Source organism: Pleurodeles waltl, chromosome 2_2, assembly GCF_031143425.1.
Source record: "Pleurodeles waltl isolate 20211129_DDA chromosome 2_2, aPleWal1.hap1.20221129, whole genome shotgun sequence".
In the NCBI taxonomy this organism is placed as follows: domain Eukaryota; kingdom Metazoa; phylum Chordata; class Amphibia; order Caudata; family Salamandridae; genus Pleurodeles; species Pleurodeles waltl.
The window spans coordinates 156,009,000-156,029,080 of NC_090439.1; the positions used below are offsets into that span (position 1 = coordinate 156,009,000).

Consider the following 20,081-nt stretch of genomic DNA (forward strand, 5'->3'; position numbering starts at 1 on the left):
TTTGGCAAGGGACCACTGAAACTGATTTGCAGCTGCAGAGAATATTGTAGCAGGAGAAGCTGCAAAGTGAATCCGACCGGCAATGTACCTTGGGCGGATAGGCAAGCACGTTGGTTCCGGTCTCCTCTTGGTTCTCAGAGAACTTTTTGGCCAAATTTTGTCTCAGTTCTAGTTTTGGAAAATGGCCAACTCTGCAATTTTAGCACCACAACCAAGGGTCCAGGAGTGGCTGGAAACCTTTTGGGGGTTTAGGACTCACTCAGACTGGGTCCACGTGCAGGTTCAAGATTGTGGGAGCCTGTCATGTCACTGTGGCTCTGAACAGGAGGCCAGCAAACTAGCCTTTGTCGCTTCTGCAAGTCCTGGCTGCAGATGAAGGAACAGGGCTCAACAGCAGTGCTGGCCTATGAGGTTTCAAGGCAGGCTCCAGCCAGCAAAACAGTCCTTCCAGGTACTGCAGTAGCCTGACAGAGTGCACAGCAGGTCACTGCAGCAGGCAGTCCTCAGAGTCCTTCCGCAGGTTCCGTAGTTAACTGAATAGTGGATCTGAAGGTCCTATTTTGATACCCTGATGCCCTCCTAGAAGGTGGGAGAAGTTTCTGGAAAGGGTCGTTGAAGTTCTTAGAATTTCCTGACTCCCCTGCCATGGCTCCAAGCTGGCTGCAGTGGCAATACAGCATTGTTAGGCCTATTGTGAGGAGACAAGGCACAGCATATTCTGATGCAAGTGGGGCTGTGCTCAGCTCTACCCCGCATCCTGTCAGTTGATGGCCCACTGAGGCTCAGCTAATCCCACTATTGTGTGACTGTCTGGGAGGATTTCACAAAGTCTAACTGTCAGCTACACCTAGTCATGTGACTCAAGACAGGCTGCAGGCACCAAGGGCTAAGAGCAGGAAAATGCCAACTTTCTAAAAGTGGCTTTTTCAAAATTGTAATGAAAAATCTGACTTTACCATTAAAGAGGGTTTATCATTAAAATTCCATAGGTATCAAACATGACATATCTACTGCCTCTCACTTAAGAATTAAAGCTTATAAACTGTAATAAGAAATCCCCAATGTTGCCCTATGGGAGGGGTGAGCCTCACAGTGGTGAAAAACAAAAAGTTGGGTGTTTTTCACTACCAGCACATGTAAAGCATGAAAGTGCATGCCCTGCCTTTTAATTATACAGCAACCTGCCCTATTGGCTACCTATGGCATACTTTAGGGGTGATATATATAATAGAAGGGGAGCTTAAGGAGTTTTAAAGGCCAAGTCGAAATGGCAGTATGACACTGGATTCAGGCTGCAATGGCCAGCCTGGGACAATTTTCTGCATGCTACGTAGGTGGGAGGCACAATACCTGCACATACCCACTGGTAGCATTTAATTTACAGGCCCTGGTTGTATGGTATATCACTCTACAAGGGACTCACAAGAAAACTAAATATATCAATTAGGTATAAACCAATTTGACCCTGTTTAGGGAGAGAGCACAAGTACTTCGGCACTGGTAAGCAGTAGTAAAGTGCACAGAGTCTCAAGGCCAAACACACATTGGCAAAGCCAATAGGTCTTGGCAATCTGAGAGGTATAGGCAATGGCAATGTAAGCGTATTTGTGTATGGCTCTAGGGCTGTTTTTATAGATACACACAAATGCATTTCCCCTATTCAGCGACTGCAAATGTAGTTACTGCAGTCGTCATGAATAGCACAATTTAAATTGACTGCACAAACTCAGTCACTTTAAAAAACGAAAGCAGTTCCAACATTTATGGACTGAGCATAGGTGACCAAGAATGTGCCACGAGTACCTACGTTTAACAAGAAGAGGGCCAGCGGCGATGAGGGAGGGGGTTGGGGGACTGGTCAAGCATTCAAGCAGAGAGGGTGGGGGAGGGAATAGGTGCCCTCAGAAAATTGCAAATGTAAACTGCCTGAACAGATGTAAACAGGAGTGTGCGTCAAAAGCGCTAAATGAAAGAAACAAATGTAAACCAAGTGGCGTCAAAAGCTCAGGTAACCAAAGAAAAAAGTAGTCCTGAAAACATATCCAACAATACCCAAGGTGTACGGATATTAGTAATTGGTCCCTGCTCTTGGGAGGGCTAAACACAGGTAGTGGCACGACTCATGCAAGCCATGAACAAATGGCGAGAAACAATGGAAGAGCCACGATTGAGCCAGTCAATGACAAGCCTATAAGCAGGCAGAAGCCCACAATGCAGATACAGCAGGTATGTGGAATTCCCATCACCCGACGCCCAGGACATATTGTTTGGGGTCAAGGGCAACAAGTTTTCATGTTTATTTTGTCCTTGGGACAAGTAGGCCCAACCACCTGCAGCACAAACCCTTTGACTGCCAGTTTACAGAGAAGGGACCTTTCTGCAGTTGAGGTAATGTATGTCCATATGTTAGTGCTGTTCGAACGAGTATTTTCCATTGATTAATGAAGCGTGAGCGCTGTAAATAAATGTTTTTAGGTCACACTGCACTACTGACAGTGGTTCCAGTTTAAAAAAGAAGAAAGTTTGAAAAGTTTAACAATATGAGGCTAATTATAATGCTCCCAGAATGCTCTCTGATTAGATGCAAATGTTTGCAGAAGCTTGTAAGCAAGAGTAATGATGCTTTGTTTTCAAAATAAAACATTCAGAAAAAAGTATGAAAGAAAACATTTTGCTACTGTGAAATTTTAGGTGCTATTTCATTGAAGCATCATTTAGTGAAATGTGTTGATTCATGCTAATATTTCTAAAACAATATTCCTAATGGAAAATCAGTGTAATCATTTTCAACAAGATTATTGGAAGCATGAAAATAAACAAGCACTGGCAAAGCCAACCAATCCAACATTTTTTGTGAGCCTTTTGGTTTTGTCAATGAATGTCTTGTTTTGACGTAGCTTTTGTAACACTTTATTGTTGTAGGAGCTGCCAGGCCATCCCCATTGTAACAAACACTGGCAAAAAGAAAAAATATTTTTTGGTCTCAAAAAGCACACATTGCCACCAGTGGCATAACAAAGGACCTGCTGCCCCCCTCAGCACAGCACCTGCCCCTAGTGAGTCTGGAGGGGGAAAAGGGCCTCCATGTTATTTCCCCGGGGTGCTCCCTCCAGTTTTGTTATGCCACTGATTGCCACAGTAGTTCCTGGCACTGAACAAAAGTACTTTGTGTGCCAATATGCTCCTTGTGGAAGAGCAGAATCCGCTCACTCACAGTATAGCAAGCCGATAGATAGAGAGAGAAATAGAAGTTTAATAAAAAAACTAAATGTCTCTGTTAATGCCAGACCTAATTAGGGACCCAGTCCTTAAAGAAAGTCGCAAAGGTGTACCTATGTTATATGTCTTTGAATTAGTGGCTTTCATGAATTCACAAGAACTTACAGAAGTAGACCAGAAAATCATACTCCTAGAAAATATTTGTGAACTGTATTTTAGCATGAGCAAATATGCATGTGTAGATTTGGTCATTTGAAAATCTATTGAGCGTTTACAAGTTCACTTTTCCTTCAAAAACTTTTTTTTCCCCAACCCTGGAAGAACGTCTACTTCTGCCACTGTCAGCAGTAAATATTCAACCTTAAAACTTGCAAGTTAGTTGATTTGGAGACTCAAAGGCATTCCAACCCCTGAACTATTGCTTACTTCTTCCTCCAGCCCCAGTATGTAGATCTGCGGAAAGGTGGCAAAATAAGGAAAGTGCTATGTTAGGGATTGAAATTGCAAGTATTCAAGCCCTACTATAGTAGTAGCCCTGACATAATCAGAGAGGCTATTATCAGAGCTCTTAAATAATAAGATTGCTGCCATAATATTTGCCGCAGTACAAGGCACCAAAGGGACAAGTAGATTTAAGAAGCAACCTGTGCCATGGACAAGTAAATATTTTATTAAATTCCACACCCCTGTACAGCATGTCTTGGTTCGAGACAGAGCATGCGCGCTGTCTAGAGCTGACACATAACAAAAAATTAGTTCAGCAAAAAGTGGAGGGTAAAAAGGCAAAAGGTTTGGGGGTGGCCCTACTGAGAGGGCCAGGTCCCACACTCAGATATGCCATGCCCCAGAAAATAGTGCCATTCCATTATACAGGATTCTTATACATGCATGGGATATATTAAATAAATATGAACATTTTTGAAGACTGTAGCTGAACAGAAGGATCATTTCTTAAACTACACCCAGTTCATGAACATTTGCCTTGACACCTTCGAGAAAGAGGACAGGAAAAAAGTAGTTCAAACTTATAACAAACGTAAGAGGGACCTTTGTGGTTAGCTATAAACATCCTTTCTCTAGCATGGAAGCATCCAATTTCATGTATTACAGAGATACATTTAGGAAGAAAAAACTCATCAAGCATGAGGCGTCAGAAAAAACATAAATCAGACTGCTGATATGCATATGAATGGTTCTAAATGAGGAATCATAGTGAGCAAAAACAGAATGGAATGGATTGCGGACCAGAATATTCACCAGTGGCAAAGATTAATCAAGCAATAACCTTCTCGCTTTTTTCTTTTCCTTTGCTTACCTCAGCGCAGTGTAATACTCATTATCCTATTGCATTCGAACTACATGTTCCCAACAAGGCATATGTAGCCTGAAACCTGCCTGGGGTTCCATTTGTAGAAAGAGCATACCGGTTTGCACTATGCTGTGCCTGGAGCAAGTGTGTGGTGACGTGTTGGACTAACAACAACAGACTGGATTGCAGCCCAAAGCAATTACCAGTAGCTGAAATTAATTCACTTAATCCACCCATCCCTCTTTAGTTTTCCAGAGGACAGAAGTAGCCACCTTTTCATCTTCTTTCAGAAGGAAAAGTGATTAGTCAAAATAAATCTGAGGAGGAAGACTTACCAGGAATGCAGCCAAGAAGAAAAGGCTCACGGCCCCATCCTTGGTCTCCTAATATGCAACACCAAGAATAAACCCTAGTTATGACTGAGCGCAAGCCTGGTGGTGGTAGAACTTCTAAGTGTGATTTTCAATAACCTCATGCACAATCCACAAGTCATTTAATATATTTAACCTATGATGCAAGTCAGTGGGGTGTGTCACAATAGGAATTTCCAGATCACATTTGTGAGCACACACCACGATTTGAGCTGCAGAGTTCAACAGCACATGAGAGACAAACAAAGGTCCCTATCAAGGCTGTGATATAGCCTATTGCTAAATATTCAAGAACAATGATAAGAGTGACTTGAAAATGCCTCTCCTCAAAAGTGAGGGCCAACAAAATCCTGCTACTAGCTTCAAATGAAATAGGTTGAAGAGATAGCAAAAATTGAAGATGTCACGTTGACTGGTGTCTGTTTAAAAGCCCAAGCTTTCAACTGAAATTACAAGTTTACAAAGTTTTTGAGCTAGAATTCGATCCCCAGATGTCCACATGAGTGTCTTACTTCATTATTTCAGTTTTACAATGATTCAACTTTAGCCAATGGATGCCCACTCAAATTCAGCCTTCATCATAAATTGTCTAACAAGAGATTCTGAGAAGTCCATTTAGGATGTCCCAAACCATAAGAGAAATACCAGGACTATACACAGCGCAAGCAACCTGGGCATGGTGTGAGCGATGAGTCAAATTTGAGACTGACAGGGCAATCCTGACATTTAAAAATTTATTGAGGAAAAAAATCCCAAAAAGATTGTTGTGGCAAAGTATTATTTAGAGAAAAGGGCGGATGGTTCTTGCTTAGTAAAATATTTATAATCTACATCTGAAAAAGCACTTTATTTTACCGACTGTTAAAATAATTTACATTTGTGACAGAAACTGAGTTTATCCCAAAGAAAATGTGATCTTGAATGATTACTCCCACAAACACATGATCTGCTTGATGCTCATCTTGCAAAGCTTCTTAAGCTGTTATTGTTTTACATTTTATTACCACATCACCATGCAAATGGTCTTAAAAGGTTCCATTTTCATTGTCCGTATAATAAATTTTACAGAAGAATCTGCCCATACAAATGGGCCACAACCGGCCTTATTGGATAACCAAACTGCAGTACATTCATTTAACTTTTCAAGAACTATTATTGTTTTGTAGTAGCTTTGGGTGAATAATGATAATGGCACTTTCCCCAGTAATAAAATGTATTTTATTGTTGCACTACTGGAAAACAATTTGTGTCTTTTTCATGGAAATGAAATAGAAATGTAAGAATGCTAACAATTCTGTGCTGGTACATATATTTTAGCAAGCAGGTGTGTAATGCTATCGGTATTTAATCACCGTTTCCATCTTGAACACTGACTCCATTTTGTGCTTAGCTTAGCTTCAAATGCTGTTACATCAGGGGTGCAGGTATATTTCCACGCACAGCTTGTTTTCTACAATGAATGTGTTTTCGCTCTTTTCATCATAGAAAGGAACATATCATGGGGGATGCAATAATGATAAGAGTGTACAAGGATAAGAATGTTTATAACAGAGAAGGGTACGGCTCCGTCTTGGAAATGCACATTGGGATCTGGCCAATTCTTTTGTGTGTTTTCAACACAGAGCAAGTACAGCCAGCACTTGAATTTCACAGCTTACTCGAAGGGAGGGGGAAGGTTACCAGAACTTTCCTCTTGGGTGTAAGGTATATAAGGTGGGGAAACCAGGCACTGAGGCAGAAGAAACTCAATTTTTAGGGTGGACGCACTGCTCGAAAAAAATCAGAGTCCCATTGGGGAATATGTCTCCTGTATCAGCTGTCCAGGGTTCCTCAGCTTGACGTTGGCAAGGACAAGGATGATGTTGGATTCGATCCGCATGGTGATGCTTTTTTATTTCTTAATTATCTAGCTTTGCTGTGTGCATGCATAAATATATATATATGTTCACTGTAAACATATTCATTGTTGATATATTGCACTTTTTCTGCTTATTGTTATTCAACTGCTGAGATTATTTTAGTATCTGCAAATGTTTTGCTGCAGTTAAGTTAAATGCTCACGTTTATATTTTTGCATACTTTAGTTTGAGACCCGAGAAGTTCCTTAATAAATGAATTACTCAGACTAAGATTGCTGAGTTCTTTAGGCTTATTCCTTCTTAGTTTGAAGCTAAGCAGAATAAATTGGCATAGTCACTTGCAGGATATGAAGTGAAAGATTTTAAAGTGAAAAATGTTTGGAACAAATCAAAGGCGGTTTCCGAGGTTCCAAATACGAAGGTGAGAAAAAGCCCCCAAAGATGTTCTAGCAAATAAATGGTGTTGTGGAGCAGGATTATGTGAAAATTGGGATGGATGTCTTATCGATGCTGAACCAAAAACAGTTTCATTCTGTTTACATAAAGTTCCAGTAGAACGGGGATGTGATTTATCTATTTTAGGCAGACAGGGCTGGATGCGGTTATCTGCTTAAAGAAAAATGCATGTAAGGTATGTACAGTTAGAACACAAAAAGCAGCAATTAGAGAGGCAGTTAGTTGAACCTAAAAATAACATAACCATGCTGTCTTGTCAGAATAAGTTATTGCAAAGGTAAAGCGGATACTTATCAATCTGTCGCCGAAAAGGCAGCTGTTCGTGTTGTCCAATACAGATATCGAAAACGAAGGGTTAGAGTCAGTCAAAGAAATGTTAATTTAGATATTGCTAAAGCACGGTTACATTTGGATCCAGAAATCTGGGACGTTAATATCTGGGACTTCACCCATTTTTCCGATTCCAGTGGTGAGTAAGTTAAAAAAGGTGGGAGCCAGTTTGAGCCAGACAAACAGAAAGTGGTTTGTGCACAGCCTATATTTAGATGGGAAATACAGGGAACCCCACAAAACCCAGGGGGCAGTGAAATGCAATACCCAGAAGATTACACAAAAAGAGTTCAATGATATTATAGACAGATTCAAGCAGAGATCTGGGGAAACATGAATTACATGGATGGTGTGATTATTTGACACAAGAGCCTCTGGAGTAATGTTAGATACAGGAGATGCTCCTACGTTTTGTACTCTTAGCACTGACCCCACAATGCATGAGCAGTTTAGGAGTTATCAGGGTAACCTCATTGCAGCCAGCAGCCATGGGGTGTAACCATAAGTATCCTACAGAATCAGACTAGCCACAAAATTACAAGCCCTAGTAAACCTTAAGAGATGCACTGCAAAGGATTAAGGAGGAGGGAATGAAAACTGCTATTTTTCAGGGTGATACTCACTGTCTGTTATACGGACTGCTCTCTGAGTCAGGGTGAAATAAAATTATTTGCCGCGTTCCTCCAACTTACAAGCAAGTAATAATGACTCTCTTAATTAATCAGACAGGACAGGCAATGAAAGATGCATTGGAGGCAGTTCGCGAGTTAGGAGAGCTTGGAGATTGGACAAAACCCGAGAGAGCCTCAACGCCTGAGGGTCGCACAGATAACAACAAAGTATCTACGAGAGACAAGTTTATGGCATTACTGAAGGATGGTGTCAACAAGGAGCAGATTGATGAGATAGATACAAAAAGTTTGTGGGAGATGTACAGTAAACGAGGGCTGGACAGAAAGGAGGGCAGCAGGAAAGTGAATAAACAGGATAATAAACAAGTGAATCAGGGCCAGCCAAGGATGCAGGAGGAAGAAAAAGAGAAGGAGAAAAATCTTTCTTCACGAAGGAAAGAGGAGGAAGGGTTGGACAGCGATTGGTTAACTGATGAAAACAGGGATACAGAGGAATCTCCTCGGAGATATGAGAGCATATTTCTAGACCTGATTTAGGCAAAAGTTGAGAGGTTTAAATCAGATTAGGAAACAGGCCAAGCAACGGTCAAGGGATGGGATCGTAAAGATATTGATTTAGAAATTCATTGGAAGCACAAACATTTTCAAAGGGTCAGCCCTTAGTCTACACCGGAGCGGAGGCCTCTTTAATTTATGGAAATACAAAAAAGTTTATAGGTCAACACTACACCATCAAAGGGTTGGGTGGAAAGCAAACCACCGCAGTGCAGACAAGTGTTTAAATGAAAATAGGGAGAACGCCAAAAAGAGAATATACTGTTTTCATTGGGCCCCCCTAGAGTATATACTGGGAATTGACAGCATATCCCTCACTTGAGTCAAATTTTGGTCCCTTTGTCCAAAAATGCTTCCAGATGTTGGAGAGCAATCGACTCCCTTTGAAAAACAGTTACTTGCATGTTACTGAGCTCTAGTGCATGCTGAGCAACTGACCATAGGTCATAATGTGATTCTGAGACCTGAGATTCCAATAATGGAGTGGGTGATGAGTTCACCTAAAACTCACCGAATAGGACGTGCACAAGAGGTCAGTATAATTTAGTGGAAGTGGTACATACAGGGCAGGGCCTGAGTGGGACCAGAAGGGACAGCAGCCCTGCATGAACAAGTGGCACAGGCCCCCGTGCAGGATGATGAGGGTGCAGGAGGTACCAGAGATAAAAGAGTCACCAGTGAGTTGGGGTGAGCTATTTAAATCCTTGTCCTCTGGGAATAGGAAACACCCAAGTATGTGGGGACCAAAAGACATTGGAAGGCAGTGTCATATAACCCAGTCACCAAGAAGTTGCTATCCACTACGGGACCTGAAACAAGAATTGCCTGGAACCTGTCACATTTATACTGATTCTTGGTCTACCGCCAAGGAGTTAGCCACCTGGCTTCGCACATGGCATGCACATTAAAGGCAAATACATTCTAAGGAGGTGTGGGGCAAAGAATTGTGGCAAGAAATTTGGGAAATGCTAGACCACAGTACTGTTACTGTGTATCCTGGAGATGCCCACTGTCCCACTGATTCACTAGGATGATGGTTTAATTCCCTTGCAGATGATAAAGCCAAAATCGCAGAGGTGACAACACAGGATTCTGACTTGTTGGGGATGGCTAAAAAGGGTGCACCAAATTGTGGATATCTGGGGAAAGAAGCTCCACAGGTAAGCAAAATCACTCCCCTGAGTCCTACGAAAAGATCTCACGCCTTATTGACTTAGGGACCCTGTGTATTACTTGGATATCTGGGAAAGAAGGCCACTAACAGGTGGGCAGAAATTAGAGGGATGAACATTCCCCTAGATTTGATAAAAACAATGATCCTGCAGTGTCCTATCTGTCAACACAAACAACAGGGATCTGTCCCGCAAACTGTCAATGGTCAGTTTGGGAGAGGAAAGTTGCCGGGACAGATTTGGAAGCTTGATTACATTGGGCCACTACAAGTTAAATGCTCACATTACTATTTTTGCATACTTTCGTTTGAGACCTGCGAAGTGCCTTAATAAATTAATTACTCAGACTAACATTGCTGCATTCTTTAGCCACGTTCCCTCTTAGTTTGAAGCTAAGCAGAACAAGGAGGGACAAGTAGTTTTCACTGCAGACATGTACATTTGTATTGCATTTTGTTCCTTTGCCAAGTAGAATATTAAAAAAAAAAAACATCCACACCACTGCATGAGCAGGAATGAAGTATGTCTCCCACATGCTTGTGAGAGTACTAAGTGGTAAGCAATGTCTCTGGTCCAACTTCCTGATAGTGAGTTTGTTATTGAATTTGGCTCTCCGGTTTGGGACGCCTTACACTTAAGGTGGGAGGACTGCCACGTGGGGATGGGCAGAAAGAAGAGTTCTAAAACCTTCAAACAACTACTTCTATTAACTTGTTTTTGCTAATTTTGAAAAAAATTCTAGCTCATCCATGCATGTTTGGCAATTAAAAACTCTCGAAAATTCAAAGTAGTTGATAGAGGAATTCTAGTCCAAGAGAAGGTGGAGTTGGGTGTCATCAGACTAATTAACTAAAGGAAAGAATTAGAAGAGCCAGCGGCTGTACCTAGATGTGGGACAAGGTTAGGGCAGTTTCTTGTATTTAGAGATTGCCAAGTTACAGTACTATGGTGATATTTAATGCTGTATCACAGTCCAGTAGAAGGAGGGAAGAAATTCTATTCTGGCCACCAGCAGACTCAAGTCCACCCAGGTGGTAAATAAGGAGGATACTGAAACCCTGCCAACCTTGGAAAATGTTCCACATTGTGCTCCTTCAGCTGATTCACAGGAGTGGGTATATTGTGTGGGCTGTGCCGCGAGAGTTAAAAGACAATACATGACCAATTTACTCCAACTTCTTATTATATAAGGGATAAAGTACCCCCTACTGTACATTATAAAGAAATTTCAAGCCACCAAGGAGTTCCACAACTCAAGGCCCAACATATACGCTAGAGGGTACTTTATCCCATATTTCCACCTCTCTCGCAATATTACCTTTCCCACAAGCCACTTAAAATCTTGGTTAGTAGCTCTTTATATGAAAGAGCGAGCATGTTTGCAAACATGAAGAATAAAAATAAAACCTCTAGTGCAAAATCAAACACACAAACAGCCTGCTGGATATTTGTTGCAAACTGATATTAGAAACACTTCAATAAAAGTCAGATTTAAACAAAAGAAGGTGCAGTAGATTGAAAAGTGCAAAAATATTCTAGCTTTTCTCTATCTAAGGAGCACAAATAAATAAATGTTCTTTGTCTTTGTAAGCAATTAAAATAGAGCAAAACAAGAAGAGCAAAACCTGGAATCTTCTGCTCTGGATGGACTCCTTGCAGCTAAATAAGCAACAATAAATTCCTGTCACACCTTTGTCTTGCTTCGAGGGGTATGAAGAGGTATGAATGGACACACATATGGGAATGTCTTAGGAAAATAAGCACCCTCAGATTTAGCTCTCTCCTTGCTTACACCAGTGAATAAAAAGGAGAGTCAATGAAAGAAAATATCATCCTGGGCTCAAACAAATTGGTTAGGCAGGGAAGCCGGGATTTATCCCAGGTTTTCATTTTTCAAAGCAATTCCGCCACAAACTGGGCATGTTTTTTGTTTTGTTTTTTTACATCAAAGGGTAACGTTTTGTCCTGAAGGATGAAATAATACTTTAGGTGACTGGCAGAATTAATTTCCTTTTTGATGGACATCCGATATCTTCACGAAAGAGAGCGGCTGAACTCCGTTGCCATCCTGCAGCATCACTTAATTCACAGTTTGTTCCTGAATGACTTACTGTCTTTTAATTAATCTGAGGCCTGTACAAAATGCATCAATCAATGCTTGGTGTCACTGACAGCCGCTGGGTAGAAGCAGTGGAGCTGCTTGCTTCCTGTCTGTCAACTGACTGACTTGTGCAGCACAGTATACTGGGGCGCAAAAAGTTAGGACAGCAAGTCGAGCACTTCATGAAATAGGATGAACACTGTGTTGCCGTCTTTCAGCATAACGCTGTACCCATAAAGACAGCTTTGAGCATTTTATGGCTGGCCTGATTCAAATTGAAATTAAGGAGAGACGCTTCATAACCAAGGGTTGGTCTGAACTCTCGACCTGCACATTATTAAACATGTTCGAGTCAGTGGTTTGTGTGTCATCCTGCTAGCTGTACGGGAATGCCACCATTAGCGATACAACTATGTTCCTCATTTTACTGCGGCCCGTTGTCACTATGCAAATGGTGTAAAGGAGCTCAGCTCACAAGCGTCCCCGGTACCTTTCATGCTCCACAATACCTCAAGGAAAAGCAGCGTTATATGCTCTTGAAGCCTCCTTGCATGAGGCAATGATAAGCATTATTATTAGTACTACTGAGCATGCGGGCAAGAAACGCTTGATGGGGATTGTGGGACATGTCATGATAATATGAGGGTATCTCCCGGAAAATATTTATGGTAATCTAGAGTACATTTGACGTTACATTTCTTCACACACTAGTATGCTATGAAATCAAGTCTTACTGTCTTTTAATTAATTTGAGGCCTGCTGCTGCATGACACGCATAAATCAATGGTGTCAGTGATGACTGATGGCCAGAAGAACTGGAGCCGCTTGCCTCTGTCAACTGACCGACTAGAGCTGTGCACTGAGTATGCTGGGGCGGGTGAAAACTGGGGACACTGATCTATATTGGTCCGACATAGGACAAATGACAATTCAGTGGAAGGAGGGCCAGCCTAAGCTATTTGTGAAAAAGTCATTGGTAGCACTATCTATGATTGATGGACCTGTTATGAAGGCACGACCTGGGCAGTTTTTGGCGTGTGCCTCATGATAAGGTGGGCGGCATCGAATTTTGAAAAGTTAACACACACAACCAGGACTAAATCCGGCCCAATCACTCACCTGCTAGTGGTTTCCCAGACAAATGGGAAAAAATGTCACCCATTTGTGTGGGAAATTGCCCAGTCTGGCAACACTGAACCCAGGCATGAATTTACCGTGTGATACTGGCTGCTCACCAAGAGACCGTGTGAACTGAGCCGATATCGTGTCACCGTTTGAGTTGGCAGGTATAATACTGTGCCACAACCAAGACAAAATCATGTCATATAGTCACACACTATATCATTTACTTTGGAAAAGAGATCTGTTTGAAAGTGGACCTTTCAATGAATTTAGCTAGAAAGGGTCCATTGGCAATCAGTTGAAGTTGGAGTAGTGTTCAGGGTTAAGACCTTGTTTGTTGAGAATGGGTTTGATGTGGGCTATCTTTGGGTAACTAGTGAATTTGCCAGAGGTAGATGACTGCTCTGACTGAGGGTGCTGCTGAAGTGAAGATTAGAATGTCTCTGATTGTGTGTAGCAGGCAATTGCCTTCTGGGGGGTCAGCAGTGAGCATGCTAAAAAAAAAGAACACTACAAAGAGGTCAGAATTTTGGATGCTTGGAGAAGTTGGCCCAGAGCTGTCTAATAAAGGTGACCTCATTGGCACAGCACAGGAAATAAGAGCACTGGACATATCTATCAGGCGTTTGTAAAAGAATCCAGTATAGGATATCAAAATGAATAACAGTGCCATTGGAGTTTAGTGTGCAGCAGTCACAAGGATATTTCAGCACGTTTGACAGAAGAATGAACAATATGTATTATAGTTGTATTGTGAGCTGCTGTACATGAGTAGTGTCAAATACATTATCACGTACAACATAACTGAAGTTTGAGTTTTGTTGAGTAAGAAGATAAAGATAAAGCTGAAAACAGCATAATAAGTACTGGCTGGGTTGAAGCATACCAGAAGGCAAAATGAAACTAGGTGTCTATTTGGCATAATGGCAGGAGTCAAAAATACATTTGCCAGAAGTGACTGTGATAAAGCTGGAGGTGTATTGACACAGAATATTGTGACTGGATCAAAAGGAAGAATTTGGAAAATGAATACCTGGAAAACATAAGAAGAACAATGGCCTGCTATTGAACACAAATAAGCATGGTAATAGACTGGACTTGTTATTAAAAGATAAATTTGATTCCATTTTTGTTGCATAATACAATCTTGATTTGAAATTTTGTTGAAAAGGTGCTTCCTGATCTACGTATAATAGAGAGCAATGCAATTTTATAAACCAAAATAAAAATCATACCATAAAACTATTAAGAATGCCGGAGCTTGGTCTTAAAAATTGAAACAACTCACCAACTTTATCAAACAAATATTATTTGGCTTTGTTAGAAATGGGGTTTCTCGTTGTCTAGGCCATGCACTTAAGCCAGGCAGAACCCACCAGTCTAGCCTGGGTAAGTCAGATAAACACCCTAAATTAACCTGTGCTAAACCACTGATAACTTGGCTCAGAGCAGTCAGGCTTAACTTAAGAGGCAATGTGTAAAGTGTCTGTGCAATACTCAAGCAATAATTACAGTGAGAATACCACACAAAAAAATCCACACAGGGTTAGAAAAAAAATAGCCACTTATTATATATGTAAAAATAATTAAGACCAATTAGTGAATTGCTAGAGATTACTCTTGAAGGCATATAAGAACAAGTAGAGCTGAAATACTACTATGGATTCCATTTGTTCGATTGTGGCTGTAGTAAATAAGGTGCAGTCTCTCCAGGGAGGATTCAAGCAGAAAAAGAGGCTTGCTACAGCCGCAGTACATGCATATTACTGTAGTGAGTCAGTTTAGACCGGGAGGTGCGATACGGACATGCGAGCAGATAGTAATCGCCCTGAGGGCCCCTTCCACACCCAAAACCCTAAGCGTTCAGATGCCTGTATTTGTTTCTGGGCCCGCTGTAGTGGCTCCGATGGTAGCCGGAAGATCCACGTCATTGCCCACTGGGCAGGGAGAGCTGAAAGCTGGCATCACACTCAGGTCCCTCAGACCGGGGCTAGTAGGCAGGGTAGGCTCTCCTGGCATCCCTCATTAAAAAGATGTGGTTGAAGGGGGCAGTGCTAAGGGATTGCTGAGGTGTGGCAGTCATTTGCGAAACAGGCAGGCGGTGCCTTCGCTCTGCACTCCGGACAGATGAGCTGATCATCTCTGGGGGCAAGCGGTTATGGACAAACAGAGAGGTTGCCAAGCAGAATCTCTGCCATGTCACTCACGGCGCGCTGAGTCCAGCTTGAGTGTTAACCCGATGAGGCTCACGATTCTTCCAAAGCGGAGCCCTGGAGTTATTTAGGCAATGTATAGCAGGAATTAATTAACTGAGGCTGAAAGCATGCTCTTTGATGTCCCAGAGACCTTGAGGAGTACAGGGGGTAAGCTAGCAAGCTCTTGGAGTCACTTCTGGAGATATTTATAGGTCCTTCTTGCAGGGCAAAGGTCAGCAAGTTCCAGAGCAAAACAACAAGCAGGGCAGCAGTTCCTAGGAACAGTCAGGAACAGCAGAGTGGCAATCCTTTAAAAGCCTTTACTGCAGCAGAGTTTTTTGCAGGACCAGTAGTGTACTGTCCTAGTGGGTCAAGAGGCCCAGTACCTATGCTAGAAAGTGCCTTTGATGTGTGGGAGGACTACAAAGGATTTCTGTGAAATGCGCAGGTCCCCCTTTAAGCTCAGCCTTGGCTGCAGACTATTAGTGTGGGGTAATCAGCCCCTTTCACTACCCTTTAAGATGCAAGTGTGACCCCTTCCCAACCTCCCCCCCAGGAAGACCCATTAGTATGCAGATGAATGCAGATGTAGCTGAGTATCCTGTGTTGTGGGTGTCTGAAAGAATTGCACAAGCGTAACTGTAACCTTACCCCAGCCAGACACGTTTTGGAGATAGCCTGCAAGCACACAGGGTGAGCGTGCAGAGAAATAGCCAGTTTCTGAAAGTGGCATTTCTAAAATAGCAAAAATAAATCTGACATTAACCAGTAAAGAGGATTTATTTTTACCATTCCAATGGCACTAAACATGATGCAGCTATTCCTCTCAGATCAGGAATTACAGTGTAAAGATATTATCAGCAATTCCCAATGTTGGCCTATAAGAGGGGAAGACTTCATAGTAATGAAAAATTACTTTAGAAGTTTTTCATTGCTAGGACATGAAAAACTTCAAGGTCGATGATGTTCTGCATTTTTGATTACATGGCACCCTGCCCTATGGGCTACCTAATGGCTACTTGAGGGGCAACATGTGTAAGAAAAGGGGAGTTTGGGGTTTGGCAAGGGATTTTAGATGCCAAGTCTGCAGTGAGACTGTACACATAGGTTCTGCAATGTCAGGCCTGAGACATATTTCATATTTTCAGAGCCACTTAAGTGGGTGGCACAATAAGTGCTGCAGGCCCACTAGTAGCATTTCATTAACAGGCCCGAGTATAGGGTATACCACTTTACAAGGGACTTATAGGTAAATTAAATATACCAATTGTGGATACACCAATGTTCTCATGTTTAGGGGGGAAGCGCATGCACATTAGCACTGGTTAGCAGTGGTAAAGTGCGCAGAGTCCTAAGGCCATCAAAAAGATACAGCAAAAAAATAGGTGGTAAAAAGGCAAAAAGTCTGGGGTAAGGCCACCCTAAGGATGCCAGGTCTAACATGGTACACAAAATTAAGACCCTCAGGTATCGTTTCAGATGGCGATGTTTCAAAAAACTCCCACATTAAGTATGTGGCTTTGTACTTTTCCTAATTAAGTGTTCTCAAAAGGTTAAACATAGCTGTTAAGGAAAGTCTTCAGTTGGCATAGTATGTGGATTACTGTGGAAGAAATACAGCTGGATTGTTAACATAAGCTGTGCTTCTCTGGAGCTTTTGTTTACATGGAAAATGGGAGGGAGGCACTACCTTTTAAAGGGCGTCCTCAAAACGCAGCATTAAACAAACAATATTTACCTTCGGAGACCCTATATATCGAGAAAGTAAACATTTGCAGTGAAGTAGGGCCAAACCAACATAGGAGACCTCAAAGCCTTTATCATAAGTGATCAATCCCGCTTTAACCAGGCTGAACCTGCTGTTAGTAAGACCATATGGAATAAGGTTTTTTATGATTTTTATATGGAATGAGGCATTACAAATTTTTTGTCTGAGTGTACAACGTACCACGTTGCATCACTGGGCACCACGACCCATTTTCATTGATAAATACAGAATACGGATAGATTAAGAAAGATTAGTCTGGAAAATGAAGAGTTCAACTATGATGTTGAATTAGACATGACTGATAATAGTTTCAAAATGGGTGATGTGTTTTTTGTGTCGTTGTCTGGTTTAGACAGAAAGCTCTTCTAAGTTGTGTATACCATTAAGACTGTAGGGAGGCAAAGGGGACACAGTGGACTTGAAAAAATTTGTTTTTGGTACACTGAAGAAATGCCTAATTTAGGCTGAAGGCAGATAGTTAAAGGCACTGCATAAAATGCAGTGCAGAGAATAGTAACCTTGACAGGAGAATGACGGAGAGAATTGCTGTAAGTGACAACGAAGGGAGCTCTGAGGTTGCTTAGACACAAACGTAGCAGCAAGAAGCAACTATATAATACAGAACATGCATCACATCGTTTGGGATTTTGGAATGGAACAAATGGTCTGTCTACATATCGTGTGTTTGCACTTATTCATGAGGCAAATTGATTAGTAGCTGAATTTTTCTATTAATTGTGAAAGATGTGCCATTTCCTGGGTAGTGGAGCAGCTTAATTTTGGGTGCACCCTTACATGTCACAAAAATGAAGAGTTCAACTACGATGTTGAGTTAGACATGACTGATAATAGTTTCAAGACGGGTGATGTGGTTTTTGTGTCATCTGGATTAGACAGAAAGCTTTTCTACGTTGTGTAAACCATTAAGACTGTAGCCAGGCAAAGAAGACTCAGTGGACTTGGAAAAATTAGTTTTTGGTACACTGAAGAAATGCCTAACTTAGACTGAAAGCAGTTAGTTAAAGGCACTGCATAGAATGCAGTGGAAAGAATAGTGACGTTGACAGCAGAATGAAGGGGAGAATTGCTGTATAGTGGCAGCAAAGTGAGCTCAGAGGTCAGTTAGACAGAAACGTAGCAGCAAGAAGCAACTATATGATACAGAACATTCGTCATATCCTTCAGGATTTTGTAATGGCACAAATAGGTCTGCCTACATATGGTGTGTTTGCACTTATTCATGAGGTAAATTGATTAGTGTCTGAATTTTTCTATTAATGTGAAGGATGTGCCATATCATGGGTAGTGGAGCAGCTTAATTTTGGGTGCACCCTTACATGTCACATATATGGCATATATAGTGCACTTAGCAAAGCGCATATAAATTGTTCTCCTTTTTCAGCATTTTCACCAACTATTTGAGATTTTTCCTGATTTTGATTTGTTTAGGTCCTAGGCTAGATGACTTTAGACATTACCCATGTTTAGGAGAGACGACTGAAGACTTTTCTCTGGGCACATGATTATATTGCTGATTTTTTGTACTGCTAACTGAAATTATGCTTTCCCAGATGTAATCTTGTATCTTTACAGCATGCTCTTGAGACTGATTCATATTAAACGGACTGTTAAAATGTTATAAAACTCCTTAGCTTTATTCCTGCCTTCTCATTGTGTAGCCTAATATGTTACACTGTTAATTGGAATTTGTTTTGACTAATGCTAATTCCTTCCACCTCTCCTCTCGATAAGAAAGCTCCATCAGTAACCAATTTAAAGAGAACGGAGCATCAGTAGGTCACTGCAAATTGTGGACGTTAGTAGAAAGAGCATGGATCACAGAATTTTGTGGGGGACTATTGCCGATAAGGTTTCATTAACTGTATCTATGTCGGAAGATAAATGTAATAAAAGTACTTGCCATACACTGGGGAGTTGTTATTTGTACGCAACTGGCATTAAGCTGTCTGGCCGGTAGGTTTTGCAGGTCGTGTTCTCTTAGCAAACAGCCATGCCAGTTAATGAGTATAAATAAAATGTGTTTACACTTTTAAACCTCTAGATAACAAGCAAGAGCATCTCTAACACCTAAGGGCATTGTCCCTGTAGTAATCTTCTCGCATCAGCGTATCCCGCCACACCCAAAGAGGCATTAGTTTGTTCAATGTCTTCGTGTTGCACCGGTCTTTCTCTCCCTTTGGCGGGGAAAGGGAGGGCATGAGGCATTCTATGCAACTAGTAAGTGGAGCAGAAACCACCTCCTTAACCACTGGGGCACTCAACACCCTTCCCAGTGCCTTCCCCACAGAAAAAAGATCAGGAACATCTCAGAGATGTATGCGTTACCGTAGGACACAGTGACGTTCACGGAGCCAGACATGGTGTCTCACTGCAGCTGGTCTCTTGTCGCCTAGGCCGGCTACTGCTTTTTTCTCACTCCAGATCTGTCACTGTAGGTCAGCGCGAGCAGACACAGAAGACGGACAACTTGGACAGATCCGCACAGAGGGACTAGGTAGGCTCCAAGTAACTCAAACAACAATCGAAGGAGGACTGAAACATAGCGCTTTACTTATTCTAGAATTTACTTATTATACATTACAGCTATTAAACAGAAAACAACTCCCTGTTATGCACCTTCACATAAATATTAATATTTTCAATTTTCCATGGAAACGCAATTTGTTTTTAAAAACAAGTATAATTCTTGATTAGATTTTTTTTATCTAGTAGACAAGTGACTAGCACTAGAAACATGGCTTGTCAACTAATTTACGCTACCAATAGATGCAAAAAAGCTAGTTCGAAGATGGCCGTCTCATTAGTCACAAGCCGGTTAGAATTGACTTCATACAGCAATACCGTCCCCGCCGTGCTTCTTAACCAGAACTGCTTGAGCCCCAACACATTTTTAAATGACTTTTATGAGGATCACTAGGAACAATCACAGAACCAGGCGCATGAACATTGCAACAACATCGGCAGAGCAATT

General features: G+C 41.6%; 1 protein-coding gene across 2 annotated transcripts in view; it reads right to left on the minus strand.

Annotated features, from left to right (window-relative positions):
* The window catches only part of BAG1 (BAG cochaperone 1), a 290,841-nt gene extending 271,273 nt beyond the window's left edge, over positions 1-19,568 (minus strand). The window contains exon 1 of one of the 2 annotated variants that reach the window (XM_069219546.1): positions 19,436-19,568. In XM_069219546.1, the coding sequence (XP_069075647.1) occupies positions 19,436-19,469 (34 nt within the window). In that variant the 5' untranslated portion in view covers positions 19,470-19,568. The remainder of the gene's footprint in view (positions 1-19,435) is intronic. The other variant, XM_069219547.1, reaches the window with a different exon arrangement.
* Between the last annotated feature and the right edge of the window lie 513 nt (positions 19,569-20,081).